This window comes from Aricia agestis, chromosome 4 (genome assembly GCF_905147365.1).
Source record: "Aricia agestis chromosome 4, ilAriAges1.1, whole genome shotgun sequence".
Classification (NCBI taxonomy): Eukaryota; Metazoa; Arthropoda; class Insecta; order Lepidoptera; family Lycaenidae; genus Aricia; species Aricia agestis.
In genome coordinates this window covers 10,474,197-10,492,199 of record NC_056409.1, presented here as the reverse complement: position 1 = coordinate 10,492,199, position 18,003 = coordinate 10,474,197, and the positions used below count along the sequence as shown (strand labels likewise).

At 39.2% G+C, this 18,003-nt stretch overlaps 2 protein-coding genes across 3 annotated transcripts; one reads left to right on the top strand and one right to left on the bottom strand.

Moving 5' to 3' along the window:
• Positions 1-326: 326 nt before the first annotated feature.
• LOC121726386 lies at positions 327-2,382 on the bottom strand. Of its 2 annotated transcripts, none has more exons than XM_042113732.1 (3): positions 2,313-2,382; positions 1,713-1,897; positions 327-484 (listed from the first exon to the last, which is right to left on the bottom strand). In XM_042113732.1, exons 1-3 carry the CDS (start codon positions 2,379-2,381, stop codon positions 481-483), a joined length of 258 nt encoding a protein of 85 aa, XP_041969666.1. In that variant the 5' UTR covers position 2,382; the 3' UTR covers positions 327-480. The 2 variants fall into 2 exon arrangements, with proteins under 2 accessions (XP_041969666.1, XP_041969665.1); XM_042113731.1 differs by having other exon boundaries at positions 1,721-1,897.
• An 8,964-nt stretch (positions 2,383-11,346) lies between these two features.
• Positions 11,347-14,653, top strand: LOC121726075 (lipase member H-like). The gene is made up of 2 exons (XM_042113303.1): positions 11,347-11,626; positions 13,664-14,653. The coding sequence occupies exons 1-2, from the start codon at positions 11,527-11,529 to the stop codon at positions 14,563-14,565; spliced, it is 1,002 nt and encodes a 333-aa protein (XP_041969237.1). The 5' UTR covers positions 11,347-11,526; the 3' UTR covers positions 14,566-14,653.
• The last annotated feature ends 3,350 nt before the right edge of the window (positions 14,654-18,003 follow it).

Genomic DNA, 18,003 nt, shown 5'->3' with positions numbered 1-18,003 from the left:
GCTAGAGAAATGAAAAAAAAGTACGTGTAATAACTATAGCTGTCTCCCTTGCCTCAAGCCTATATACCGCAGAACGCGATAGAGACAACTGAGGAAATTCAACGATTCGTTGTCCCCTGGACTGGACGCACCCTAATAAATTGAAATTATACTTAATCGGATGCAAAAACTTACATTGATGGAGTACTTAGATATTAGTAAATCGATAATGTAACATTATGGTTTTTACGTCTATTTATCCGTCTGTATACATCCTTATTTTTAGTAAGCTTATAAATGATTGTAATCCTAAAGGATCCGTACATCTTACACAAAGAAAAAAAAGATCTGCTTGCATATTTATTAGGAAAAGTCGCTATTAAAATACACCATATCCGGGGAGCTATACTATACAATGTTAGTTATTAACGGCGTCATGGGGAACATCAGTCACAGCCTGGGTTGTGCTCATTGCTGGGGCCTCGCCGATGATGCTTGGAATTACCTGTAACGAATATTAAATACCTATCGGCTATCACTACATAGTACATACTACATAGTATAGAGACGCTTCCCGCTGTATTTTATAGCGACAGACAGCTAATGATCCCTGAAACTACGTCGAACTACTTTTGATGCAGATTATAGAATTTATAGTATGCTTAAATTGCTTACTTTCCATGCTTACAATGTAAAGATAAGAAGTACATCTTACCGTTTTGCTCGATCTCTAAATCGATATAATATTTAATTCCATCGAGCCGGCTCAATGCGAGCCTTCGAGCTGTGAGTTTTGCTGTCCACACAGTAATTATTACTCGATTTGGAGTGAAACTATCGAGCAAAATATTATGTGAGTACCTACTTAGCATTATAGGGTGTAGTATAACAAAACAAAGTGATAATACTTTAGGGTGTGTATGTGTTCCTGATATAGAGTTCACTGTAAAAGTAAGCGCAGAAAGAGATTTGTGATATCTATGGGCAAGCGGCCCAGTGTCACGAATTTGCCCATACAAAAGTTATACTCTTTCAGCGATGTTACTAAGGGAAGGGACTAATAAGGGACCCAAACACGCCCAAAAACACACCCTGCATCGATTTAGGTTTATTGAACAATCATCTGTTGGATGGAAAGTCTCCATAATCAAGCACTACAGCGATGCCACAAACTAACTCTACATTTACACCTGGCGCTTCCACCACTTGCCTGTTTTTTGCTGTGGTGGTGAATTTGGTGGATTCATTGAAATCCAGGCCAGGCAGCGCAGTACACAAGAGCATTTTCTCTTCCTCAATTAAAGAATTTGGCCGACAAGACTGGTGGGAGATCTGGCGCAGAAACGGTTAGTCTAGGATTTGGAGTAAAATGACCCTACCCAAGCATGATGAGGCGACGGCAGCGGCAGGCGGGCATCGGTCTTGGCGTCCTGTACGCGCGGCGCCTACGACTTCACACGTGAGCTCAGCTCAGCAGCCAGGGAGGATGGTCGGTTTGGAGTATCTCTACCGTTTGATGATATCAATTTCTGTTGGTGACTGCAACCACGGCTGCTGTTGTAGAATCATTTAGAGTAACAAAAATTCCTACCTAAATACCTGTCCTCCCAGCATAATAAGCACCTATGCCACTTACTTGCAGATATATCTGCAATATGAAAGGACGGTGATGGCCGTCTCTACGCGTAAACTGAGGTCTGCTGCTAGAGTAGTTTGGAGTAAAATGATCCTACCCAAGTACCTGTCCTCCCAGCATGATGAGCATCTGTGCCACTCGTTTGATGGCGTCGATCTCCTGTGGCGATGGCAGCGGCAGGCGGGCATCTGTCTTGGCGTCCTGTAGGCGCGGCGCGTGCGACGCCACACGTGAGCTCAGCTCCGCAGCCAGGGGAGAGTGGTCGGTTTGGAGTAACGAGAGCTGTTATAGAAGAAAATCACAATAATTAGTATCCTACAATGTACGGGTCAACTGCTTATGCATATTTAGTAAAATTTTGATGTAGCTGCTAGCCATGATCCGGCACGCAATCCACGACTTCGCACTTCACAGTAAACCAATGTGAAACAACCCTTATGTTGTTAAGATTACTGCAGGATGGATTCACAACGCGAATCGCAACACTAGAAGTATTACAATGGTGTTGTGAGTATCCATAGGTGTTTATCACCAGGTGATCGATTTGCCTGCTTTCAAGTCTATTATATAAAATTCAGTAAAGTTCTTTTAAAAATAGCTCTACATAGAGTTTGATTAATGATTGCTACTGTAAAGCCTACATTATGTAATTTTTTTTTAGATAAGTACTTATAATAATAGTAGATTTGAAACTTACGGGGCTAGTAGATGGACAATATAAAATAAATAAAGTCACAATGGACCATTGGACAACGTTACTGCACATATTGTACGCAAATGACATAAAACTGCAATTCCTGACCAACTTATAAATGATACAAAATTGACTTATTACACTGGATAATGCACTAATATGACCATTAAGGGCATTTCTGTTTAATGCAGATTGATGCTGTATGTGTAGTACTATTAGAGAAGTCGATTCATAGGCAGACCTATGTAAATTGGTCCAACCCAGCCAAATTTTGATGATACAAAATATGTGGACACACCTTTACATGATGTGTATATACACATCATGTAAAGGTGTGTCCACATATTTTGTATCATTTGCGCGATCAGATCTCCGTCGCGATCATCGCGCCGTATCAAGTATGCGTATCATAGTGTGGACTGTGGACGCCTATTAGATCATTCTGCCGATCATGCGCGTATTTGATACGACACGTATCAGGTACGCGGTTAATAGCGGTCGGGACGTATATGATACGCGTACATATCATTTTGATACGCTTCGATGATACGCGACGGAGATCTGATCGGAGATCTGATCGCGCAAATTATACAAATGTGGACGAAGCCTAACATTGATTTGACATAACTCGACCGATTGACGTAGGACCGTCAACTGCCTATGAATCAATTTCCTCGATGGTACAAACACAGCTGCAACTATCGGTCGCCCTAGTTGTACTGTAATTGTTGACAGTTCTGGGTCAGAATATACTGTAACATCGATCGATGCTACAGTATATTCTGTAGCATCGATCTACATCGATGCGCCGTTACTTTGCAAGCCGATTCAGTCTGGAAGAATAAACATGTTATAAATTATAATACTTACAATATAATGACGAATAATATAAAAAATGTTAGTTTAAAATTTTGAGCAAAGCCAGGATCACAGTAGTAGAATTTAAAGTGAAGTCTTAAAGATGATGAGTAATAGGAAGAGCATCAGATACAGAAATTAATCAAAGGATCAAAAATGATCGTTAATGGGTTTAAATTGAACTGCCTATGAATCAATTATCTGATAGTACATTATTATTTGGGTTTCAAAGTATTCTCGTAGAAGCCTGTGAGAATCAACGGCAACGGCCCAGCCCCCGTAGACAAGTGGGAAATCGCTAACGCTAACGCTAACGCTAGCGCCACAAAATGTATGGATTTGACATTAGTATTCGCTAGCGAAGCGATGACTTATGTCAAATCGCATACATTTTGTAGCGCTAGCGTTAGCGTTAGCGTTAGCGCTTTGCCACTTGTCTACAGGCTCTGACCATTACAACAGTAATAAGACATTTTAATTATCATTAAATTAACCGTCTATGCGACACATAAATTAAGAAATAACAATGCTAACTCTTATTAGATTACGTCTAACCTTTGAAAATAGTATTTATTTAAAACAACCGTGACCCTATAGTTGAATCTGTGGGATATGAACCTGTGACCTCGCTTCGATCACGCTATCGAGGTCAGCAAATCATATTATTGTGTTCGTAATGTTATTCAATTGCCTGCATTTTATGTACTTAGTGACAATATTATCTTTCAATAGAATTCGTTTATCGTTAACGGCGTAGAGAATATTCCAGTAAAATGTCTTTTAATAAAGTACAAATAGGTATAAATGTGAAAGACCAAAAAAATACAGAACATCAATACATCGCTGAAATTATAGGATCCTTAGCATAGAGCTCTGGCTAAGGATCATTATAATAATATATTATTTCAGCTTAACTGTAACATCAGTCTTAACTGTATTTACAGCTAAGCTTTAATCGTGGGAGAGCCATGCTTCGGCACGAATGGGCCGGCTCGACCGAAGAAATACCACATTCTCACAGAAAACCAGCGCGCGCGGCTTACGACTGTCGCGATGCATGTAATTGTGCCTTAACGATCGATATTATGAGTAAGGAATATAGAGCAAGTACGTCCTCAAAAAATATAAGCATAAATGACGTTTCTGCTAGATACAGTCTCAGTAAATAATAATATTGTACAGAATTCCGATCAAGTCTGAGGCATGCCGGAGATGGGTATTGCAGATAATTACTGCCGCGACCGCACGTCACGACACCACGTCGATGTGCTGGGGCTACATAGAAACAACAAATGCGTCATGGCAATGTTTGTGAAGGGATAACAAAGCAAAACAACAAACATGTCGTTTTACAATGATTTTGACACAGGCTGGGAAACTAGAAGTCTTTAGGCTTTTACGTTGGGCCATAATATTATATTAGAGCTTGTCTAATTTGAAATGACGAGCCCCATCACTTCACTAGTTGATATTATAAATGAAAATTTTGTATTGTTAATTAGGTACGAGGGAGGGGCGCGTCATTTTAAGTTAGACAAGCCCTACCTAATAATATGTAATATACCTATTACCTAGGTAACACTGAAAATGTTTAGAAAAAGAAAAACGGTTTAATGTAGGAAGTTGACATTGCTTTTATTGTTTTTAGAAGTAATCTCCGTTCCTCTCTACACATCGTCGCATTCGATGGAACCACCGAAAAAAGCAGTGGGCCCAGTCTTCCTTAGGGGTCTCTTCTGTGGCATTTTCGTATGCTTTAATCGCATCTTTGGGGCTCGTAAAGCGAGTACCTCGAATTTTATCTTTATTTCTTGGGAATAAATTAAAGCCGCAGGGTGCCAGGCGAAGACTGTATGGCGTATGACCCAATATCTCAACACGTGCCATAGTCAAATATTCAACAGTCCGTCTCGCGGAGTGCGCTGAAGCATTGTTGTGGTGAAGGAGTGTCCTGCTTCGAGGGCGCTGCTGTCGAAATTTTTCCAAGACGACAGGCATACAGCGATTGACATACCATTCTGCAGTAACTGTCCTTTCATCTTCTAGCATAACTGTCGCACAATTACATTTCCGACCAAAGAATGAGGCAATCATCTTTTTGCCTTGACTTCTTCCTTTCTTTACCTTAGTTGGCCAAACCTCGAAAGGAAACACCCCTTGAGCTGATTGTCTTTTGGTTTCGGGTTCGGAGTGATATATCCAGCTTTCATCACCTGTGAGGTTGTCAAATACAGCAAGGCGTTTCTGGTCGTCGATTGAAGTATGGGGAATGCATCTGGTACAAAGCTTCCTGACGCCTAAATGTTCATGTAATATTTTTTAAACTTGACTCATAGCAATGCCTGGGCTGGCCCGTATCTGCTGGTAGGTCACTCTTTTATCTCCCTCTATCATGCGTCGCACAACACTAATGTTAACATCAGTAGTCGCTGTTAAAGGACGTCCCGCACGCGGATCATCAATGAGATTGCTACGTCCACTTTTAAACGCGTTAAATCAATTGTAAATAGTGACACGAGACGGGGCTTCATTATGAAATGGTAATAGCAGCCTATCAAAGCTTTGTTATTGAGTAAGCCCATAACGAAAGACATAAAAAATCATTAACGGAAAATTTTTTCGCGTTAAGTTCATTTTCACGTGTAACAATAGTTTTAGATATTCACCAAAACAAACGACAAATAAATAGTATATACCAGATTATGTTACCAAAGAGTTCTAAAATTGTAATTTAAAAAAAGTTTTCATTAGTAATGTTTCTAACTGGCTAGTTCTAAACACTTTCAGTGTGACCCACGTTCTTACCTATATACAACGATTGCGTAGATATTTACAGTATAGGACTATAATAACTATAATATTAATCAATGTGTAATGTGTAGTACTAATATATATTCTGTGGTAATGTGTCGAGCTAGCGACCGGTCGTGCTCCGCGTTACAAACGCAGCAAAAGTAATTATATTTTTGCGAATCGCGCGGCACATTGCCGCTGCACGTGACCATGGCGCTCGTGGCCAACGAGTTGCTGGCGTTGATCCAGCACGCCATCGACACCATGGACGAGGTCAGCATCATGCAGATCTGCAAGTCCTACTTCACCAGTGAGGAGATTTGCAAGGGGAAGCAGCTGCTGTATGAGACGCTCGGCCAGAGCGCCCAGTTTTCGCGTAGTTTTGCAGAGTCCCCAGGCGACTCAGCAAAACTACGCGACTATTGCTGGTCGCCCCGCACCTCCCCCGCGGGCGAAAACAAATGGGGACAATGTAAGCCGCAACGCTCTGGAGAATCGCAAGACTAAGGAGAGCCGCTGCAAGGCTACGAAGAGCCGTAAGGTGGAGTCTTCTCGACCTGGCAAGGACGAGAGCAGGGGGTGCGATGAGGAGGGCTTCACGCTGGTGGAGAGAAGGAAGAAGAAGCCCGCCGCCCGCAACCATCGCGGCACCGCGCCCTATGTACCCGAGCTGCGTCTGCGAAGCGAGGTCCCCGCGACGCCCCTGTACATATCCCGCCTGCACTGGTCCATAGAGGTCGAAGACGTCGTGGACTACATCCAGAAGAAGACGACACTGCGCTTGAGGGTCCAGCGTCTGCAGTCTCGCCACAAAATTAACTTTAGTTCGTTTGTGGTGAGAGTACCGACGAATCTTCTTTCGACCTTTGAGGCGCCGGAGTTCTGGCCGATGGATGTGGTCTACCGGAGGTTCCGGGGGAGACTCCGGAATGAAGCGCGTCACGTAGCCGTCAACACGTGACAAAGTGTAGTTTTTAAGTGTATAATAATAATATGTATGTTAGTCGTTAAGGTATATTATATTATAATATGAATATGTATGTTAGTCTGTAAGGTATTTGTATTATGGGCCTAGATGCCTAAAATAAATGGTAAAATAAAAAAAAAAAACAAAAAAATTATAATCGATATTGGTCATGGGCAATTCTAGACGAATATGTACACGTTTATAATCGCTTCCATAGGCCACCGCGAAAAGGCACATTATTACATGAAACAATGTATTGACTAATGACTAAGCAACCTATTGGTTAAAATTAAAATCAAATCTTAGTAAGCTCAGACATACAGTAAGCTTAGCAAGTGTATTAAAATAAACACATTATTTTATTTAGTAAATAAAATAATCTACCTACTTATTTTATATCGATGGTCGAGCCGAAATTCGTCTCAGTTACCGACAGATGTTGTAGGCTGAAGCTATTACTCGCAGGAATCCAGACTGATAAATAACACCGCTCCTGGAGGCTGGAAGCCGGATTAAGATGGAGTATGCTGAGAGTTTGTTGGCGTAAGACAAAGGGTATGTTATGTTGCTAAATAAAATAAATGGTATACGAACTGTTCTGAAATCTGATATGTAACAGAAGATGAAGATAAAAGAAAAAAATTACATAATTATTGTTGTAAAGACCACTTCTTTGAACAACTGGTGAACAAGACGAACTTTTGATATTGCCCTTAATAATATTTTAATGTAATCATATTATAATGTCTAGCTGTCAATTGTTTGTACTTTGGCTCCGCTCTACTTCTACACTCTACATTGTCATTCAAAATACACTAATAATTATTGTAAACTGGAACATGGCGCTTGCAACGCCCTTTGACAAAGTCCATATTGATTTGAAACTTCGCTTACAATAAATGATTGAATGCAATTCGTCTAAGTATCCTAATCTACATCTCGGGGACATCACGTTCGTATTGTATGCAGAAACAGACGACGCCGCGATCCGCGCTAGTCGTGACGAAGCCTCTCTACACGGCACGTACCGAGATAAGAGATTTTCCTGATAAGAGATATTGAAAACCATTTCTCCAAAGAGTAAAAATATATTTAACTAAATCCATACATAATTATTATATTAACTAGACGTTCCGCGCGACTTCGCCCGCGTAAATTTGATATTTCACAGACAAATTAGTGCACAAAAAAAGCCTATGATCCTTCACGTGGTCTACTTCTTATCTTACCCAAATAACAGAAAAATGCTCTAGTAGTTCGTGAGATAAGCCCTTTCAAATAATTTCACATTTCACCCCCGTTTTTTTCACATTTTCCTCTATTTCTTCGCTCCTATCAGGCTTAATGTAATAAAATATAGCCTATAGTATTCCTCGATAGCTGGGCTATCTAACACTGAAAGAATTTTTAAAATCGGACCAGTAGTTCCTGAGATTAGCGCGTTCAAACAAACAAACTAACAAACTCTTCCGCTTTATAATATTTGTATAGATATTTATATTTATGAAAAAATTGGGAGAAGTAAACAATAAATCTAGTGTGATTGAGTTGATACAGATAGTTGATCAGGCGTCCGTGGCCATTTTTGCGTTGGGGAAATATTTACGCATCCCCGGCAGTCTAAGAAGGCTATCGGGGTATGTTGGACTCCCTAGGGGGCGGAGGGCCACGCCCGGGCATACTTACTAAAACTCCAACGGTGTTTCCTGGCAGAGTCACGGAATACGCGGAAATCGGAATACACAACCGCGAAGAGCGTCTGTGACCTATTTTTTTTTATGAAATAAGAGGGCAAACGAGCAAACGGGTCACCTGATGGAAAGCGACTTCCATCGCCCATGGACACTCGCAGCATCAGAAGAGCTGCAGGTGCGTTGCCGGCCTTTTAAGAGGGAACAGGGTAATAAGGGAGGGTAGGGATGGGAAGGGAAGAGAATAGGAGAGGGAAGGGAATAGGGGAGTGTAGGGAAGGGAATAGGGACGCGGCATTTTCGTTCGATTGTTTGAGTCACAAAACAGTTTCGTGATACCGTACGGCTAGGGAATGCAATCCTGCCAGATAATTTCAATCCCGGTATTTGCGGGACTGAACCATCACAATCCCGCTGGATCCCGGTATTTGCGGGATCCCGCAGAGTAGACTTAAACTTTCAAAATAAATGGTTATAATGACTTTAGTTGATAGCGTTGCCGGCCTTTTAAGAGGGAATAGGGTAATAAGGAAGGGTAGGGATGGGAAGGGAAGGGAATAGGAGAGGGAACGGAATAGGGGAGGGTAGGGAAGGGAATAGGGTAGGGGATTGGGCCTCCGTAAACTCACTCACTCGGCTAAAAACACCGTTTTATTCTTAGAATTCAAATGAAACTAACTTTGTCGGACACTTTTTTTACAAGGGTTTTTAAATACTTCAGACTTCAGATGTAAAAAAACTAATAATTTTTTGGAAATGGCTACGTAATAATAATAATAATAGTTAAAAGAAACTAAAAAACCTATTTCTTTTCATGTTTTATAAAAAAAAATATAGAAAATTGTACTAAAAGATTCCATTACATACATACAGCCCAAGCTTATAAAAGTTATATGTATTAATTTTGTTGCCTCCCAAACGGCTCCTGATATTCGACACAAAGTAGCCAGCAGCTGAAAAAGTTCGCCCAGCTTCCAAGCTGGTACAATTATTATCATTTATTTATTTATTTATTTTTATAGACTCACCAACAGAACAGACTTTGTGACATTTAAAGTGAAATATAGGTGAATTGACTGTAAAAATTAATGGGCTGCCTGTAGCCAGTTCTTGCATCCCCTCGCGCAGAGTTATCACGCTTCTTTGTAATCCCGCCAGTCCCGCGGGATCCCGCTAAATTTTCGAACGGGATTAGTCCCGCAAAATACATGCGGGATCTCGGTATTTCGGGATCCCGGTATTACATTCCCTACGTACGGCCCCGGGTGGAGGCGTGTACCAATGAGACATTTACAGATCTCAAGTACATACGGACGAAATCCGAACTTGGCTGGCGACGTTCATTCTTCTGGACATGTATCAATGATGGCGAGGTACCTACAAAATACCAATAGAAAATAAACAACATATTATACCTGCACCACGATCAGAAAAGAAGACGAGATTAACTACAATATTACGCTATATATCACAACGATAACGATTATGCTAATAACATTGTTGAATAACAAATTATAATGCAGTAACAAAAAACGAAAATAATTGCATTTGCGTTTTAATTCTACAAAGCTCCTAACTCACAAACTAATTTACGTCATTTCTCACTTGATGGCGCTTTACAGAAAAACATGGTAACCATTAATAATCATCATCATTATCATCAACCGTATTATCAACGAAATTTCATCTATGTCCGAAAATATGTAATAATATTAAAGTGTATTTTGAGGGAAGCATATTATGGTTCCTTCGTGATTATGCTAACCATCCTTCTTATTATTCCAGAAGCAATCCTATGCAGCAAAATATTGTTTACGTTTGGAAGTGGATATTTCCAATCACCAATAAATACTTACCAATTTTGTTAAATGACAACATGTACATGCATGATTATTGATTGTATATTTTGAACACTTGTTTAAGGTTTTCCAAACTATATAAATTACATTATAGAGCAAGTAAACGATGGAGCCTAAAAGCGCTGATCTGTTTATTACTCTCCTTTTGAAACAGGGCTAAATGAGTACTGACTACCATCAATTACTATTGAAACAGTAATTGATGGTAGTCAGCCCGATATAACCTGATATAACAAAATTTTCCAAAAAATTATGAATGTTATCACACGAACACAGAATTAATTGGTATTTCCATGCGTAAAACCCTAAATTTTATTTATATGAATAAAAAAAACAAACAAATGTTGCACGATTCATCGAAACCCGTTTGACGCGAAAATCGTATGCGGAATTCGAACCAGCGGCCTTATAGTGTCAAGTTCACCATTCCGCTAGTTAGACCACGCGCGCGCATCTTGCTGTTAAGAGATTAGTGTTGATCGCGCGTCGCCGAAGACGCAACCGGCGAGATCAAAAATCAGTGCTCGTGCTTGTTGCTCGCGTAGAGTGTCACCAAATCAATTCCAGCTAGTAAAAAAAAAAAACTTCAAGACCATAACATTCTTTCGTGTGAATATCAGTACTCTTGGAATTTGCAGCAACCCATATTCCTTCGTGTGAAACCTACTTTTGGAACTTGAAAAGTCTTCTCGTAAAGAGAACACCAAACTAGATCCAGTTCATATAAAATTCATCAAGACAATATTCCTTTATGTTCCTCTTGCAACTTGCAAGCGAGCCCTCACGTCACGAACCTTCGACAAAATCAAGTGCAGTTAATATATTTTAAATTATCAGGACAGTGTAAAGCAGTTAATATTTAAATTATCAGGACATTATATTTTCGTGTTAAGCTCTTCCAATTCAACAGAGCCCTCGATTAAAGGATATTTTCTAAGTCCAGATAATATTCTAATCAATTAGACAATACTTGTGCTCTTATAAGAGAAGTGGAAGAAGCATTCAAATTAGGACAATATTAGTGCCCTTGTAAGAAAAGTGGATGAAGCATGATCCTGCTAGTTATAGTGCTCGGTGCAGCCGCTGCTATCGCTCCGCCCATTGTCACCTGCACCCTGGATGAGCTGATCAAAGCTGCGTCTGACACATGTATGTGATAGTGAAAAAATAAATTCCTATCGTTTCTTTTCGTTGTCAAATACTAAATGCCCCCAGATCCCTGGCGTTTCTTTTCTTAGGCATAATATTTTATGATTTATGAATTAATGTTAAACTTGGTGCGACATGCCTCCGGCTGCATATTATTATCCACTTTCTTCTTCTACATTTTTCTATGTAACCTTCTATTGATCCTGGCATGAAACTTGTAAGCGTCGTATCAATTAAAACATGGATTCAGCAGAATTAGGTTTGTTTCGTTCTTTTTAGTTAACATTTTTTGCAGTCGGGTTTTTTGATTTTTAATTAATTTATTTTATGTCTTTTATGATCAATTTTATATTGAATTGAATCGGGATTAAAGCGGAAAATCTCAATAAACCTCAGCCGTGGTTTTGTGGGTAAAACATACTATTAATTTTCTAATCCGTAGATGTATTGTGATTTTTTTATATAAGGCTAATCAGAGTAAGTTCGGACACAGGGTTAGTACACAGATAATTCAACTTATCACTGAATGAGTCAGTGTTTTACGCCATACACTGCAACCGCAAGCTGTAGTACCGTACCTACTGTAACTGTAATTTAATTTAGCGACCTGAATTATCCGAACTTACCCTGATTAACTATACCGTATCAAAATCATTCATCAGCTATAATATCATGTAATTCATCAAAATAATATTAAGACAAACAATTATTACAATGTTTCCTGCAGCTTCACAGTCATGGGCGTACCCAGGTTCTGGGCCGGGGGGGGGGGGGCAAATTACCCAGGTTCTGGTGCCAGGGGGGGGGGGGGGGGCAAATTACCCAGGTTCTGGGCCAGGGGGGGCAAATCAGATTTTTCATAAGCTAGGTGTCTATAAAGAATAAAAAATTAATAATTTTTAGTTGTAAACATATTGTATTGCAAACAAATGGCAAAAATTCGTTCTTAATTTTTATAGATAAAAGTACTAGATAATATACTTAGTAGGGACGTCAACATGATCCAGGGGGGGGGGGCCGCTGCCCCCCCTGCCCCCCCCCCCTCGGTACGCCCATGTTCACAGTGGTTAACTAAAACTATTTTTAAAGAATACTCATGTTACTACTATGTTACTAGGTGTAAATCTTTCAAATCAATAGGAATTTCGATTTTCCTTTGCAATAAAATAATTCAACAAGCACTTATATTATTTGGGGGATTTCCATACGTCATAGCGCTTTCTGTTAGTAAACAAAGGATAAATAAGACAAAAAATTGCCAACATCATTAGATAAGTAAGTACGTAAGTACCGTTTTCCTTAAGGCCTGTTTCATTACTTCCTGATAAAAGACGAATAGGCTATCCACCAATTAACTTGACAGATCATGTATGGAGAATCTGTCAAAAAAGTTGTGAATAGCCTATTCGGCACTTTATCAGAAAGTGGTAAAACAGGCCCTAAGTATATGTACCATGGTACCATGTAAAAACTAACTCATAAATTATTGAGGTACCTACAGAACTTCCAAGATCGTGTTTTAATGTTATGTTCCATTTCCGTACCGTCATTTTCATAATAATACATCTCTATCATGTTATTACCATGTGCCTATTAAAAAAACCTTTAGATATAGAACTTACAAAGGTCTCGTAAAATGAAGAAACTGCAATGATATTAAAACTCATATTTTATTTTATCGTCATCTAATAAGGAAATGTCTTTATGATAAGATTCATAAATAAAGTTTAATTGTTTACGTTAATTACGAAACTAACAATAGGCGTTAATACAGTAGAGGATGTTATTATTCATAAAATAATTGGAAGGCACAATACAATAAGACATGGGCAGCGATGTCTCAATGTTCTACGGTAATTCTAATGTTATTGCTCCCAAAATAACCGAAAAACAAACAACAAAAAATTGCACATGCCGACCTTAGGTGCCATATTCTAAATCAGTGAAATACTCTTTAAAAATCCCGTCGTTTCCAATATTGTTCTTTTGTTTAGTATAAAGAGTTTTGTTTTAATTTACATACTTAATTGTTTTCAGGCGCTGTTCTTCCAATAGAGATGCTGTACAAGCTGCCGGCTGTTCCTGACCTCGACATCATGGAGTTCAAGCGAGACAGCAAAGTCAGTTTCAAATTGAACAAAGCCCACAAGAGCCTTCGGAACCGCTTACCCAACAATATCGTGATCTACATTCCCGGCTGGTGGAACACACCGAGCGACGAGTCCACGAGGACCATAGTCAGTGCGCTACTGACTAAGAACCCTTCAGTTCTAGTCGTGAACACTAGACCTACGTTTGGACTGGGCTACGTCTCCTCTGCGTCGCGAGTCAACGGCGTCGCGCAGAACCTCTTCAAGTTTATTTACAACCTACATCGCCACGGCTACTCTTTGTCATCTATTCATCTCATCGGCTTCAGCCTTGGCGCTCATGTTGCGGGGATTACGGGGAAGCTGGTCCAAAAGCGACTGAAAGGGAAGATCAAGAGGATCACAGCGTTGGACCCGGCGCGACCATGTTTTCTTCAGTTCTCTCAGTATCGCCTGGATAAGGAGGACGCTAAGTTCGTCAACGTCATTCATTCCAGTATTGGAGTGTTAGGCATCGAGGAACCGTTGGGCCACGTCGACGTGTTCCTGAACGGAGTGACGGTTCCGCAGCCGGAGTGCAAGGGTGTGGCGCTGAGTTTGGAATGCGACCATGCGCTCGCATGGAGGACCTTCTCCTCGTCGGTTGTCGAGGAGGATGTGTTGCTTGGACGTCTATGCCGCAGTTTCGAGGAGCTGAGGAACGGACGCTGCAGGGGCAACAAAACTTTCGTCGGCTACGACTGCAACACCTCCAACAGAGGCATCTTCCTCTACAAGACTTCGAAACCGTCTAAAAGGCAGTTATCAGTTTTTAATCCTTTCGACATTAATACGTGGTTTGGAAGGTGATCTGTGTTTGTAGATCTAGAAAATAGGTTGTGATATTCTGTGATAATATTTTGTAAGGTCTTTGAAGTTGGTGGCCAGTTGGCATAGCGATTACTAAATTTCGGAGTTGAATTAAGTACTTAAAAAGTGTTTAAATGTTGGTATTTCAGGTAGCTTATTTTTACTAGAATAAAATTATGTATTTTTATATGAAAATCTGACATGAATAAATAATTTCTGAATTACTAAGGTTGAAAATTAATTTAATGGTCATAACATAAAATAGCTTGCAGCATGAAACAAGTTTGAAAGCTTCACCAGGATTTACGTTTACAAAAGGTATTGTATTGTGTATGGGTGATGATGATGGTGATGCATCAGATAAAATTGATAAGACACGAAGTAAATTGAGTGTAGAACTAGGCGTTATCACACGATTTGTTTTATTATTAACATAAAATCTAATAGAATGCGGTAAATTCATTTGCAGCAAACGTCCATTTACATGACTTAAATATGCAATTTCAAGATTTTCTGTATTATGAATGTGTTATTCTAATCCATTGATGGAATATTGTCATATTACCGGTGTGGTGGCTACTTAAAATTTTGTTAATGAAAAAAAACCTTTAAATTCTTCATGGTTTTTAAGTTTCTCAAGGACCAGCTTATTAAGTTTACACGTCTTATTACGATTACAAATTAATTTGACAGTTCTACAAGAAGATTTGCGTATTTAGTTATTAACTAGCTATTTGACCGAGCTTCGCTCGGTACTCGATAAAACACGAATAAAATGACATTTTCTAAAAATGATTCCTAGCTAGATCGATTTTTCGCCCCCGAAACCCTCTATATACTAAACTAGCTTTTGCCCGCGGCTTCGCTCGCGTGGAATTCGAAAATCGTGTACAATACTCTAATAATCTCCTTTAGGAACATGATGTTTTTCCAAGACCAAAAGTAGCCTATGTTACTCTCTATCCTTTCAACTAAGTCGATGCCAAAAATCAAGTCAATTGGTTGCTTCGTTAGGCTGCGAAGAAAAGACAAACAAACAAACAAACAAATACACTTTCGCATTTATAATATTAGTATGGATAGCTGTTTCCCATAGGCGTTACCATAGTATAATAACGGAAATGGATAATTCTCTTCTTTTTATGGTCCCTTACTCAAATGGTAAAAAACGGAACCCGATTACAAAGATATAATATCAGCCTGTCCGTCTGTCCATATCCAGGCAAAGCCTCCCTCATATTAATCAAATGACACTCGAAATCTGTATGTTTCACATGTTTCACTTCTAATTAATAACTTAGTTTGTTTCTAAGGAATAAGAATTAACTCATCACTAACAACGCAACATGTTTTTGCTTGGCAACATTACCAGGAGGGGGGGGGGGGGGGTTTGGGGGGGCGCAGCCCCCCCAAGTAAGGGCAGGAGCAAAGCCTCCCGCATATTAATCAAACGACACGCAAAATCTGCATGTTTAGTTTTGGTTAGATTAACTTCACTTTTAATAAATAACTTACTTTGATTCTAAAGAAGGAGTAGAACTCATCACTAACGACGCAACACCATTTTGCTTAGCAACATTATCAGGAGGGGGGTTTGGGGGGGATTGGGGCGGCGCAGATGCTAAGTTTGAATAAGGCATATATATCTGCAAAAACCGTATTCAAATCGGATCAGTAGTTTTCGTGTTAAAGAAAAAAGTTTTATACAAAATCTTGCCCCCTCTTTTGACCCCTTGGAGAGGTGGGGGGAAAAATTTTTGTACACCAGATGTTAAGTTTCTACTAGAAATATTATAAGTACCTAATATTACCTCTAGTTAGATATTCAAGAGGCGTTAAACAGAATCTATATAAGTATGTTTTACGATTCCTTGATATCTCTCTTACAGTCTACTGTGGGGCTAAAATGGTCGCTTTGATGAATCATGATGATATGAATCATGATATGATTCATTTTTATAAAATCCGCTGCTTGCAATTCATTTCTGTATTTTTGTACTGATTTGACATTTGTCAGTTTGACAGTTTTGACAATTCATTTGCTGATTTGATTGAGAGGAATTGCTAAATGTGACCATTTTAGCCCCGCTGTACGTCCTAGGGTGGCGTGTCGCAGGGTTGGAAACTCCTGCTTCACCCAAACCTACGAGGATTAACGGATGTACCGTTTTCCAGAAAATGAATCGATTCCATTGATCCAAATTAAAAAGAAGAGTACATTGAGTGACTCAAAGTTTGCCATTTATAAAAGAGTCAACGTACTCAAATACCGTTGATATAGTTAATTAGTGATTTAAAATAGAATCACGCGCAGATAAAAATGGTATGTGAGAAAAAATAACTGGATTGTTATCGAGGCTTATGTACCGTAATCCTATAATATTAGAGGCGTCATGAATGAAAATGAAAATCATAGTTTCTGCTAGACCAGTAGACCTAGAGAGTTGACCCAGAAAATGTAAAAATGTAGAGGCATAATCTCTTAACATTTTTTTGTGTTTTTGGTTTCCAGAACTTAATACATAGTCCCGTGAGCCCTTAGATAGCCAGCATAGATGTGGTGGTCCATCCATAGAAGTTAAAAAATATATTTCATTTATTTACCACGTTTTTTATTTTGTAATGTACTTACCTAATCGTATCGCCGTTTTTCTCAGTACTTGCAGTATTTTTAGGACTTACTTATGCATTTAGGCAAGCTATAGTAAGCAGTATTTTAATTATGCATTTTTTTTGTTCTATAAAATTAGATAAATACTACTATAAATGTTATTGAAAAATGAAAATATTATTTTTTAAAATAAAATTTAAACATCATTATTCATTACTAAGAAAAGCGCCACCTACCGGCTATCTATGTAACTGTTTACATTGGCATTTGGCACTTCCATTAGCTTACGAAACTCTCGTGCAGTTCATAACCTTCATGCTAGATGGCGCTTTATAATAGTTAAACTTTACAAAAGGGACAAGAAACGAGCGAACACATCGTCTAATGGCACCTAATGGTTAGTACATTATACCATTGTATCTTTTCATCGGTGTTGTGTTGTGTGGACTTGCATATCTCCGAATAAACTACACTATCTAATCATTTATATGAGGTATTTTGTATTGAATAATCCTACTCATATTATAAATGCGAAAGTCCGTTTGTTTGTAACCTTTTCAAACCCTATGTGGTTGATGGTTTGGGCGTGAAATCACTTTAGTAACTGACTTTGCTGGGTAGGGCGATACTTTGAGTACCACTGGGAAAGAACAGGATATCTACTTTTTTCCCCAAAAATGTACGGCACCCACGCGATAAACGAATTTTGGCTCAAACGGAGTTGCGGGCGTCATCTAGTAATTTATTTATAAACGTTTTGAAAGAAACATTTTTTGTGTATGGTATTTTTTGTTCGCATATCGAATTACGATTCTGCGAAGCTATTT